This window comes from Petaurus breviceps, unplaced genomic scaffold (genome assembly GCF_028583685.1).
Source record: "Petaurus breviceps papuanus isolate PSGF00001 unplaced genomic scaffold, PetGlider_PUasm1.0 171, whole genome shotgun sequence".
In the NCBI taxonomy this organism is placed as follows: domain Eukaryota; kingdom Metazoa; phylum Chordata; class Mammalia; order Diprotodontia; family Petauridae; genus Petaurus; species Petaurus breviceps.
The window spans coordinates 10,314,853-10,327,422 of NW_027185754.1; the positions used below are offsets into that span (position 1 = coordinate 10,314,853).

At 42.0% G+C, this 12,570-nt stretch overlaps 1 protein-coding gene across 3 annotated transcripts in view; it reads left to right on the forward strand.

The window, feature by feature from the left end:
- Positions 1-847: 847 nt before the first annotated feature.
- Positions 848-12,570, forward strand: part of ABCC12 (ATP binding cassette subfamily C member 12) — a 75,505-nt gene continuing 63,782 nt past the window's right edge. For 2 of the 3 annotated variants that reach the window (XM_069082819.1, XM_069082818.1), the window contains exons 1-4: positions 848-966; positions 5,934-6,089; positions 8,584-8,731; positions 9,849-10,082. In XM_069082819.1, the coding sequence (XP_068938920.1) occupies positions 848-966; positions 5,934-6,089; positions 8,584-8,731; positions 9,849-10,082 (657 nt within the window). The remainder of the gene's footprint in view (positions 967-5,933; positions 6,090-8,583; positions 8,732-9,848; positions 10,083-12,570) is intronic. The other variant, XM_069082821.1, reaches the window with a different exon arrangement.

Consider the following 12,570-nt stretch of genomic DNA (forward strand, 5'->3'; position numbering starts at 1 on the left):
TTAGGGGAGGAGGGTGGATGGGTTCCTTTTCAACAAAATCAATCCTGAATAAAGTTTTCTCTGATCACTCAGAACCATAACAACTTTGACCTTGTATACCACATTGTTTTTTAAATCTCTAATGGCCCATTTCATTAGCATTGGAAAGTGTTTGCCCCCTCTCCCATCCCCTTATTCCTGTAGATAGTGGGGGAAGGGATATATCTTAGCTGAGCTTTTTATCTCTTTTAGCACTTTGTCCTGTGATTTGCACACAGTACATACTTAACTAATTGTTAAATGGAGACCATACATAGAGACTTGATGTTGACAAATTTAAAAGGGGAATAGAATGTTTTTTCTTCCAAAATAGATGTTTTGGGCATGGAGAGATAGTTTCTTCACTTTGCTTCTATTTAACTTTGGAAGGATACATGGAAAAGGTGGCTTCTGTGGATGGTCAAGGGGGTCTGGCACACAGAATGGGTTCTCAGATTATTTGGGGACATTGGGACATGTTTTGGGAATACTGCAAGAAAAGAATTTTCCTGATAGTTCTAATTATGTAGTGCTAAAAGAACTCCCCCATGGGGTGGCTACGTGGCACAGTGAATAGAGCACTGGCCCTGGAGGCAGGAGGACCTGAGTTCAAATAGGGCCTCAGACACTTAATACTTACTAGCCGTGTGACCTTGGGCAAGTCACTTAACCCCAATTGTGCTCCCTTCCCCCTGCCCCCCCCCCAAAAAAAAAAAAAAAGCAAAAATAAATAAATAAATAAAGAACTCCTCCTGAACTTGTGTCTGTTTTCATTCCAGAGTCAAGTTTCACTGAGGTTAAGAACCCAGAGTGCCCAGCAACACTCACCATGGTAGGTGAAGGTCCTTACCTAATCTCTGACTTGGACAGAAGGGGTCGGCGACGATCCTTTGTGGAGAGATATGACCCCAGTTTAAGAACGATGATCCCTTTACGGCCCTATGCAAGGTAAACTCATTGCCCACAGCTCAGCAGAACAGCAAGTTGCTTTTGTTAATATGCCTAATATTTGCAGGAGCCAATGACATTAATCTGATTTTCCTAAAATTGCTTCTGGAACCAGAGTATTGGACAGGGATGGTCCTGTGTCTGCTGCTTTGAGAAGCAGCATCCCCAATCATGGCAGTTGGAGATTCCTGACTTGAGCAATGAGTGGGTGGGTACATGTGCAGCCCAGCATTTCTCTTTCTCCTCCCTTCCCTCTTTTTTAGAGGTTCATGGGAAGGAAAAAGGGAGAGAACAAGCATCGATTAAGTACTTTGTGCCAGGCCCTGTGCCAAGCACTTTACAAATATCTTGTTTGAGGCCTCACAAACACCCAGTAAAGTAGGGCTATTGTTATCCCTATTGAACAGTTGAGGAAGCTGTGGCAGACAGAGTTTAAGTGACTTGCCCAGGGTCACATAGCTAGACAGTGTCTGAAGCTATATTTGAAATCAGGTCTTCCTGACTAGCTTGAGCTCTATCCATGACACACCACTTAGCTGCTGCTGGAAAAAAAGCAAGTGACTAGAAGATGAAGCTATGAATCAGCTCTAGGGGTCTTTCTTCTTGGGGTCTCCTTTCACCTCTAGCATAATGGTAACATTTCCACAGTGTTTTAATGTTTACAAAGGATTCAAGGGACTTCCACTTTCCTCATAATAACTGTGAGGTCGGTAGATTGAGTATTATTGTCCCCACTTTTGTAGATAAAAAAATAAAGGCCCATTTTAAGGAGGATCATTGACAGGTTAAGGTGGTTAAGTGGCTCACCCTGCTAATTAGTGTCAATGCTAGGTGTGTTGAACCTCATCTCTGTCCACAATCTGAGCGGGATTCTGATAGCATGAATAGTATTGCCTTTCCTGGGTGATTACAGTATTCTGAATTCACTAGCAGAACAGTATGGGCTTTGAACAGAAACTCTGCTCCAGGACAGCCAGGCTTGCTGAGTCATCCACATACTTTTCAGCCAGGCAATAAATATTAAATTCCTGTGTGCCAGGGGCTGTGCTCAGCTCTGAGGACACAAAGAAAGACAAGGGTAAGGCGTTGCTCTCAAGGAGTTCACAGTCTAATGGGGAAGACAACACGAAAAAACTATGTGCAAACAAGCTATATTCAGGACAAAAAGGAAATAATCAACAGGGAAGGCCCTACAACTAGAGAAAATGGGGAAAAGTTTCCTGTAGAAGGCGGGATTTTAGTTGGGACTTAAAGGAAGCCAGAAAAGTCAGTGGGTAGAGATGAGGAGGAAAAGCATCCCAGGCATGGAAGACAGCCTGAGAAAAAGCCCAGAACCAAGAGATGGAGTGTCCTCTTGTTTGTGAGACAGAAAGGAGGCACATGATTGAAGAGCACCTGGGGGTGGGGGTGGGGAGAGGAAGACTGGAAAGTGGGAGGGGGTGTGGTTATGAAGGGTTCTGAGTAGCAAATAGAGAATTTTGTAGCTGATTCTGAAGGTGATAGGAAGCCACTGGAATTTACAGAGTGTATGTGGGAGAGGGGTGCAGAACATGGTCAGAGCTGCCTTTTAGGAAAATCCCTTTGATGACTGAAATGAAGAATGGATTGTACTGGGGAGAGCCTTGAAGAAGGCAGACCCACCAGCAAGCTACTGCTGTAGCCCAGGCATGAAGAGATAAGGGTCTTCACCAGAGCAGTATCAGTGTCAAGAGAACAGAAGTGAATATGAATATATTCAAGAGATGTTGCAAAGATGAAATCAATGGGCCTTGGAAACAGTTTGGAGGGGGGTGATGGTGAGAGATCCTGAGAGACTAAGAGGAAAGTGGTGCCATTGACTGTAACAGAGAAAAGATAATGATTTATTTGATATACATATTATTTGACAAGATATTTGATATACACATTAGTATTCCATTTTGGAATGTCTGCTTCAAATATATTGAGTTTAAGATGTCTACTGGACCATCCAGTTTAACATACCTGAAAAGCAGTTGGAGATGTAAGTCTGGAGGTCAGCAGAGAGCGTAGGGCTAGATGAACGGATTTAAGAATTGTCAGAACAGAGATGATAACTAAATTCATGAGAGCTAAGAAGATCACCAAGTGAAACAGTATATAGGGAGAAGAGAAGAGAGCCCAGGAGAGAGCCCTATGGGACCCCCAAGGTTAGTGTGTATTATCTGGATAAAGATCCATTAAAGAAAACTGAGGAGTAGTTAGATAGGTAGGTGTAGAGCCAGGAGAGAGTGGTGTCCTGAAAAACTGGAGAAAAAGAGTGTCAAGGATAGGTGTATGATCAACACTCAGAGACTACAGAGAGATTAAGAATGATAAGGATTGAGAAAAGGCCTTTGGATTTCAGATACCAATGATCTGGTAACTCTTGAGATCATTGAAAGTAATACTGTAGAGGGTTAAGAGGAAAATAAGTAGAGGCAGCTATTGTAGATAGTCTTTTCAAGGAGTTTTGCCACAAAGGACAGAGGGAATACAGGGTAATAGGAAGGATGGAAGGATGAACTGAGGGTCATTTTTTGAGGATGGGGGAGACATGGGCATGTTTGTAGGCAGTAGAGAAGGAGACAGAAATCAAAGATACATAAGAGAGTAGGGATGACAGAGCAGGCAATCAGCTGGAGCAGACAGGATGGAATGGGACTGTTTATGCAGGAAGAGAGGTTTGCTTTGGTGAGGAGTCAGGCCTCTTCTTGATGGGAGATTGGGGTGAAGTAGGTGATAATGGCAGAAGGCAACTGGGTGATGTGAGATGAGCAGGAGGTACACTGGCAAATGGCCTCCATTTTTTTTTCAGTAAAATTTGAGGCAAAAGTCTCAGCCAAGCAGTGAAGATAAGGTCTGGAAGAATTGCTATAGATAGAGTGACAGTGAATTGATAAAGGGAAGTGTAGAAGGAATGCCTAGCAGTAATGTAGGAAGGCCCAGCTGAGTTATGTAGTGGACCCAATCAGAATGGTTGCATGATTTTCTCCTTCCATCAGTAGCTTATGTATTAGAACAAAGGCAGTAGATACTAGGAGTGATCCAGGGCTGAGGCATGACAGGGCACAATTAGTAATATGATAAAAAGACAAGGGACTTGAGAGAAGAGGGCAATGCAGCGTTGCATTGGTTCACCAAGGGGTCATGATGGGGAAAGTGGCTAATGTGGGGTGATGGTCTAAGAGAGAACTGAATGGTTAAGGGATTGGAGGTCATGGGGAGGATGAAAAGTAGAGTATGTTTAGGGAAGGGAGAGGGAGAGATGGAAAGCTAATAGACGGTTATCAGATAACGGAAGTGCAGAGCTCTTGAACATGGAGATTGATTTGTACACTATGGCAAGATCCAGGAAATGACCATCTTGTACATGTGACTGAAGTGGGGTAGAGGAGTGGCCACTGGAAGTGAGTAGGCTATGGAATAGGCAGAGAGGTTAGGGTGTTTCAGGGAGAAATACATATGCTGAAGTTCCCTAGCATGAGGACAGGATTTAGGGAGGAGAAAGAGATTGTGAGCCAGGTACTGAGGAAAGAAAGTGAATATCCTAAAGGTCTATAGGCAACAGTTAGCAGGATTTTGATTAGGTTGTAGATGTGGACTGTATAGATCTCAAAGGAGGAGAGGTCACTGAGTAGTAAGAGTACCAAGAAATGTTAATGGGGAGCACAGAGTAACCCAACTCCCTCACCTTGGTGAGCTGAGAGGAATGCGTGAAAGTGCAGCCAGTGCTAGAAAGGGTGGCCACAGAAGCTGGTTGGTTATTTCCCCTCATGGTAACCACTGTTCATTTGTGATGCCCAGGGCTGGGATGTAGCCTTTGATTATACTACCATATATATTATATCCTGGTTTGATTTGGCTTCTGATTGTTTATTGTTTTGTTTTGTTTTGTTTTTTGAGGGGGGAAGGCAAGGCAATTGGACTTACATGACTTGCCCAAGGTCACACAGCTAGTTAAGTGTCAAGTGTCTGAGGCCAGATTTGAACTTAGGTCCTTCTGACTTCAGGGCCAGTGCTCTATTCACTGGACCACCTAGCTGGCCCTCTAATTGTTTGATGTATATCTTTTCTGAGATGGCAAACTCCTTGAGGTTAGAGACAGACTATCTTGTGCTTCCTCTTTATCTTTCATAGATGGGTAGTAAGAAGGTGTTCAATAGAGGCTTGCTCAATGATGGAACCGAACAAAGCTAACTGGCCCCATAGGGACACATCTATGACTTTGTCCACACAGCCACTGATCTTTAACCACTGGGATTACCAGGCACAGATGAGTAAAGGCCTCTCCAAAACCTCAGTCGTTGAGTTGCTTTCCCTATTTCAGTTTTTCACAACAATAAAGGCTGCCATTTATTGTGGCTTTTTTCAAGGTTCTTGGGTTTACATTTAGGTTTCATAAAGCACTTTTTGCAGATTGTCTCCATCTACCTTTGCAATAATGCTGTGTGGTATGGAGTATGGGGATTTTTATTCTCATTGTATTGATGAGGAAGATGAAGCTCAGAGAGGTTGAAGGGACTTGCTTAGGGGCACAACAGCAACTGAGAGCAGCAGCCCAAATCTCAGCCCTTCTTACTGCCTCCTGTGTAACCTTGGAAAAGTCACTTAGTCTCTCTGAGCCTTATCGTCCTCACATGTAAAATGAGTTGTACTAGATGACTTCTTAGATCCATCCTCACCGATATCTATGAGTTCATGATCCATGTCCTATGTGGCTTGGAGAGCTGTGGTGAGGCTCAAGTGAGATCAATGTGAAGGAAACTTAGACATCTATACAGCACCATGCAGAAAGACATTGTTATTATCTTAACAGGGGTGATGGGGCCAGACCTCTGGGGACACATTCCCCCTGGTTCCTTTACCCATTTATATTATTATGAATGTAGATAAGAGAATGAAAACCCAGTGAGACACCTGGTAATTTCTGAAATTCAAGGAATACCAAATATCTTCTTTCCTCCCAGGTTGGCTCGTAATCCCGTTGATGATGCAGGGCTATTTTCATTCGCCACATTTTCCTGGCTTACACCTATCATGGTCAAAGGCTACAAACACATTCTGACTATGAGCACCTTGCCCCCGTTATCATCTTATGACACATCAGACACCAATGCAAAGAGGTATCATTGCTTTCTTAAAATATTTCTGGGGCCTTCCATGGAAGTGTGCCTAAAGGACCTGATTTGCTTTGGGTCTTTTATTCAACTGTGATTGACTATTCCCTCAAAAGGCATGGATTTAGGACAACTGAACTAACTACAAAAAACGGACATAGAACTGGAGGTATAGGGGCTCTGCTTATTTCTAGATTGTGTTCTTTGTCCCTAGCAGAACTCTATTCTTCTCCCAATACCTCAGTGTTCTGCCCTGGGGTTGTGAGGCAGCAGGTAGGAGAAAAGCTCCTGAAAGAAAGGTCATTTTGAATCTAGGATGACCCTATTATAAGCACTGTCTCTCCACACAAGGTGGGGGTTGGACTTCAAAAATGGAATCTTCCTGAATTACAGTGCCAAGGAGGTTAGGGGTATTGGGCGTCACATAATGGAGGACAATGATGGCAACAGTAATAAGGATGGTGGTGGCAATTAAAAAACATTAGGCCACTGGCTTAGAAATATGTAAGCCAAAGAGGAGAAGTCATTCTTTCCCTTTACTTCCTAGGAAGAAGCTATCCTGTGCCTGTAGGGACTTTCACCCTACTAATGCTACTTCTCTGAGATGTTACTGAGTAGGGGACTTTCACCCTACTAATGCTACTTCTCTGAGATGTTACTGAGTAGGCGACTTCACAACTTTCGACTGTCTTTGAAAAAACTAGAAGAGAATAATAGCAAACAGATTGAGCAGCTGCAACCACCTCCTTCTTTTGTCACCTGTAATCAAGAGATTCACAAAAAGTCCCTTTGTAGAGCAATTTAGGGAAATGGCAAAGCTGTTCTCCAGCAATCATAGTTGAAGCATAAAAGATTCAGAAGTCCATTTTACTACCTCTTATATAAATTGTGTTATAAGACATAGCTTTTAAAGAGACTGGCAACTTAATATAACCTCAGATACAGTGTGGCCTTAGACCTATCTATTCTGAAGACAAAGAACTTTCCTGAGTCCTGCTGGGCTTGAGTACTATGTGACTGAGTTACTTCCTGGTGAATGCCTGTACTAAGTGGGCATCTCTCTTAAGTGTGGGGCTGTTTTCCAGGAAGCAGGTCTTGATCTTTGGCCTGTCATCGTCTGGTAGGATCTTTTCGGGATGATCTTTTGGGGATACCACTTTCTTTCCTGTTTTATCTTTTTTTTTTTTTTTGCTTTTTGGAGGGCAATTGGGGTTAAGTAACTTGCCCAAGGTTACACAGCTAGCTTTTGTGTGTGTGTGTGTGTGTGTGTGTGTGTGTGTTAAGTGTCTGAGGCCAGATCTGAACTCAGGTCCTCCCGACTCCAGGCCGGTGCTTTACTCACTGCCCCACCTAGCTGCCCCTTTATCTATCTTTCTAATCCTATCTTATCTATAGGATACCAACTATAGCTCTAATATTGCCCATTCCTCAGAATCACAGGGTTACAGGGTTGGAAGAATTTCAAGTGTAATCAGGGAATATTCAGTCCAATTTATACATGAAAAAGAATCCCTACAACAAAATGGCTAAGTAGTTATTTAAAACCTTTGTTTAAGACTATCCAACGAAGGGGAATAATATCACTTTCCCCTCCTGTTACCAATCTCTGCCCTGAGACAACCTATTCCACAGCTGGATAGTTCTAATTATTAGGAATGTTTTCCTTACATCGAGTCTAGATTTGCCTTTTAAAAACTGTTCAGAAATAAAACTAAACAAAGCAAAATGAGTACCCACTCAAATCCACCAATCAACTCTAATAAGGTCACTTGGAAATATTATGAAAGTTGCTTTAAATGGCAACCCTTGGGACAACATAGGTCTCTCAAGGCAAAAGGCTTAACCATGGTCAACTTCCCATCATAGTAAGGGGCACTAACTATGGAATAAATTAATATTACAAGTAAACACATTTGCTACAACTTCCTCTCTTAATTCCTCCAACCTCGTTTCACAATTGATATTATGCTAAAGAGGACAACTATGGTAAAAAAAAAAAATGGACAGAGAGAAATAAAGGGCCTGGTAGGTCCATGCAATTGATCTTTGTTCCTGGAGACAAGAGATGATGGTACTCAGGTCAGTCATTCCACTACCACTTAATCCCTAGAGGAAAGGAATAGGAAGAGGCAATGCCTGCTCATCCCCATATCCTATAAGAAGGTTTCCATTATAATATCTTCTGCTTGCAGATGCTACCTATTAGTGCTGATCCTCCCCTTCAGACTTCATTTAGCATTGTTTTCTAGCTCTCTGATGCACTTTTGATGTATTGCTGTGTATAATAGCTCTCTGTTAGTGTCTCATCCCCCTCCCAGATTGTAAACTCCATGAGGGTAGAGGCTATGTCTTATGTAAATTTTGTATCTCCCCTAGCACCTGCCATGGTACTCTGTACATATAAAATGCTTAATAAATGTTTGTTGAATGAACAGGAACAATAAAAAGAACAAGTGTAAATATGACACCATTCCTTCCTCCCCGCTCCCTTCCAACACAGGTTTCGATCCCTTTGGGAAGAAGAAGTAGCAAGGGTGGGTGCAGAAAAAGCTTCGATGGGACGAGTGGTTTGGAGATTTCAGAGAACTCGCGTTCTGATGGATATGATAGCCAACTTCCTTTGTATAACCATGGCAGCCATAGGGCCGGTGAGTGGGGATTGCTCTTCCACAACCTCATAATTTAGGTATTTTAAAGTGGCAAAGAATGTCATTAGCTAATTTCTGAGTTAATTTTTAAAAGTTATATTATCATTATCTTTGTGCTCCTCAGAGACTAATTTTCAAAAAAGCTAATTCTAATTGAGTATAGCAGTGACTGTTGAAATTAATTAGATGGTCTACCCTCTGAGTCAGAGAGCTGACATTTTCCATAAGGCCTTCTGTATTGGCTTAAACCAAGGATCTTTAATATTACACAACCATTAACCTAGACTCCACACTCTAGTCCTGAATGCCTCAAGGCAAGAGAATGAAGAACCTCTCCAGTGAAAGGTGTAAAAGAAACTATGGTTATCTAATATTAAGGATATAAATATATATATGTGTATATATATACACACACACAATATATATATATATATATATATTTTCCCTCAGTATATTAGGAGGAATAGACAGTCATCAGTGGTAGGATTTTATGGGTACTGGGAAACTGGGAAGACCATTTACACTCTAAAAAAAAATCTATTTCCTTCTGCCTGAAGGTGTTAGGGATTCCATTATTATAGTTCCATTCATGTTGCTTGGCTTAGGGTCTTACTTCATGTTCAAATGCAAATTCCCATGGATGAGATCCTACTTTAAGCTCTAATCTGTCACTTATATCTCAGAGTGAGTGAGATAATCAATCAGGTTTTTTTGTTGTTGTTGTTTGTTTTTGAAAAGCCAGTTTGAATAGGCAGGAGAAGGCTAGAGAGTTTGAGAATAACAAGGAAATGGAAGGGAGCAAGAGAGCAGCCCTGGGTTGAGGGAAAATGTATGGAGCAGGTAGGCTGGAAGTATCCTCACTTCTGAGGATGCTCCACCCTGACTGTGAGAGGGCTTGTTAATTTTAGGTCAAATATCAACCATAAACTCTAGATTCCCCTCTGAATGGCTTTACTATTATTCTTTGGCACCTGTCGGTTCATTCTCTCTAATGTGGAAAAGTCTCTATTTCTGTGGAAGGAAAATGCCATATAAGAGTGTACCCTGTAGCTGGTGTCTAGGACTCAGACTGCTGCCCTGGGGAGCTCAAGGCTTTGATCACTGTGCTGTTTTGCAGACTGTTCTCATTCACCAAATCCTCCAGTACACAGAAAGCACCTCCAAGAACGTCTTCGTTGGCATTGCCTTGTGTGTGGCCCTTTTTTTCACCGAGTTTACTAAGGTTTTATTCTGGGCACTAGCCTGGGCTATAAATTATCGAACGGCCATCCGGCTGAAAGTTGCGACCTCAACTGTAGCTTTTGAAAACCTGGTTTCATTCAAGACTCTGACACACATCTCTGTTGGTGAGGTAAGCAACCAGAGTCTTGTATTAGAAGAATAAATCTGACAAGTGGGTTTTGTTTATCCGTTTGTCAGCATCTCCATCTGGTAGTGCTCTATATAGAGAAAGGGGGGAGGGCTTAAAAATCATGGCTAGGTTAAAGGTGGAACTCTGTAGCTCTGTCCAGAGCCCCCTTCCCTGCTCACTCTATTATCTCATTTGGTGATCTAATCAGTTCCCATTGGTCCAATTATCATCTCTACTCAGATGATCCCCAGATCTATATATTCAGTTCTAGTTTCTCTACTGAGGTAAACTCATATCATGCCTCTTGGACTTCTTGAACTGGACAGCCCATCAACATCTCAAATGCAACATGCCCAACATAGATCTCATTATCTTTCTACTCAAACTGTCCCCCTCTTCTGACTTAACCTATTCCTCTCTAGGGCATCATCATCCTATCCTCTCAGACTCTCCAAGGCCTGATATCATCCTCAACTTCTCACCCCACAAATTCAAGCTATTACCAAGTCTTGTCAAGTCTACCTTCACAACATTTCTCTTTATCTCTTTATTTTTGATCCCGGAGGTAAAAGGGAGTCACAGGAATTTACAGGGTAGAAGGGGACAGAGTGTGTGACATAGACCATCACTTTAGCAAAATCACTTTGGCACCTGAGTGGAGGGATGGATTGTGTGGGGGAGATATTTGAGGCCTGGATATCAGTCAGAAGGCTGTAAAATAATCCAGGTGAAAGGTGATAAAAGCCTAAGGGAGATGAGACATATACGAAGGATGCTGTGAAAGTAGAAATGACAAAATTTGGCAATAAGCTGGTTATGTGGGATAAGTAAGTGAGGAGTCAGGGAGGTAGTAAACTTCAGAGACTGGTAGGATGATAGTGTCTTTCATAGCAACAGGGAGTTTAAGAAAAGGGGAGAGTTTTGAGAGAAAGGTGAGTTTGTATTGGATGTATTGCATTTGAGATGCTTATATATGCACAAAGCTTGAGATGTCCAAAAGATAGTTGGTGATTTGTGGCTATAGTTTGGTAGTGAAAAAAAAAAAGAGGTCAGTAAACACAAACCTAGGAAACAACTGCATAGAAATTATAATTAAAACTCAAGCGAGCTGATGAGATCACCAAGGGAGACAGTAGAGTGAAAGAGAAGGCAGTCTAGCACAGAGCCTTGGGGAACACTCACAATTAGTGAGTGTGGCATTAATGAAGAAACACGAAAGTAGAAGCAAAACTAGGTGCAATAAATTTCAAGAAAAGCCAGAGAAGAGAGAGTATTCAGGAGGAGGGGGTAACAATGTCTAATGCTTCAAAGAGGTGAAGGATGAGGATTGAGAAACGGCCATTAGTTTTGGCAATTAAGGGATCATTATTGACCATGGAGAATGCAGCTTCAATTGAATGAGGAGGCTGGGAACCACATCACGAAAGGTGTTGGAAGACAGGGTAAGGAGAAGAAGTTGAGGAAACAAATGAGAGCTATCTCAAAGAATTTAGATACAATGGGAATGAAATAATGTGAAAATAACTAATGGGGATGGTAACATCAAAAGAGGGCTGTTTTTTATATATTTTTTTAAGGATGGAGGAGGCATGGGGTATGTTTGTAAGCAAAGTGAAGAAGCCAGTAGACAGAGGATGATCAAGAAGATCAGAGTGTGGATATTAAGTTAGGGCAATCTGCTGGAAAAAAAAATCAAGAGAGATTGAGATCAAGGGTGTATTGTAGATATTGTAGAGATCAAGGAGAAGGACCACTTCTTCAGTAGAGACCATAGTGAAGGAGGAGATAGTATCTGATATATGAGATGAGGAAAGGATAAAGGGGGAGGTTCCTCACAACAAACAGCTTCCATTAAAAAAATTTTTGGGAGGTGAAATATGAGGCAAAGTCTCCAGCATAGAGAGAGTGTGTGTGGGGGAGACAGTAACTTAGGAGGTTTCAGATGAGACAAGAAGGTTTGGAACAGCCACTATGGAAAGTAGGATAGAGTAGAACAATTGCCTTGATGTAGTATGTATTCAGTTGATAAGAGATAACATACATTTGTAGTGGACCCAGTTGGCATGGTTTTGTGATTTCTTCTAGCTCTGTTCAGCAGCATCTGGGCAAGCACAAAGGGGGTATGGATGGTAGGAGTAATCTAGGTTTAGCAAGGCATGATGGGTGACAGCAGAAGGGGGTAAGGGACATGAGAGAACAGGACAGTGTTTTCACTAAGGAAAAAGAGGACAGTAGAACCAATGAAAGGGAGGTGTCCTGGAAAAGAACAGAGGTGAAGAAAACAGACATCTCAGAGAATTAATAACAAGGTTAGGGGTCAAAAGACATAGAGAAAGATGGTATGATAAAATATTAATATCAAATAAAGTAATTTCAGAGTCTGTGAGCATGAAAGTGGAAGAGTTGTGGGTGATTGGCAGGGTATGACCACCTCTGTGTGTAAGTGAAATGGAGAGGAGGATTAGGCCATGGAAACTCAGTAGATTGA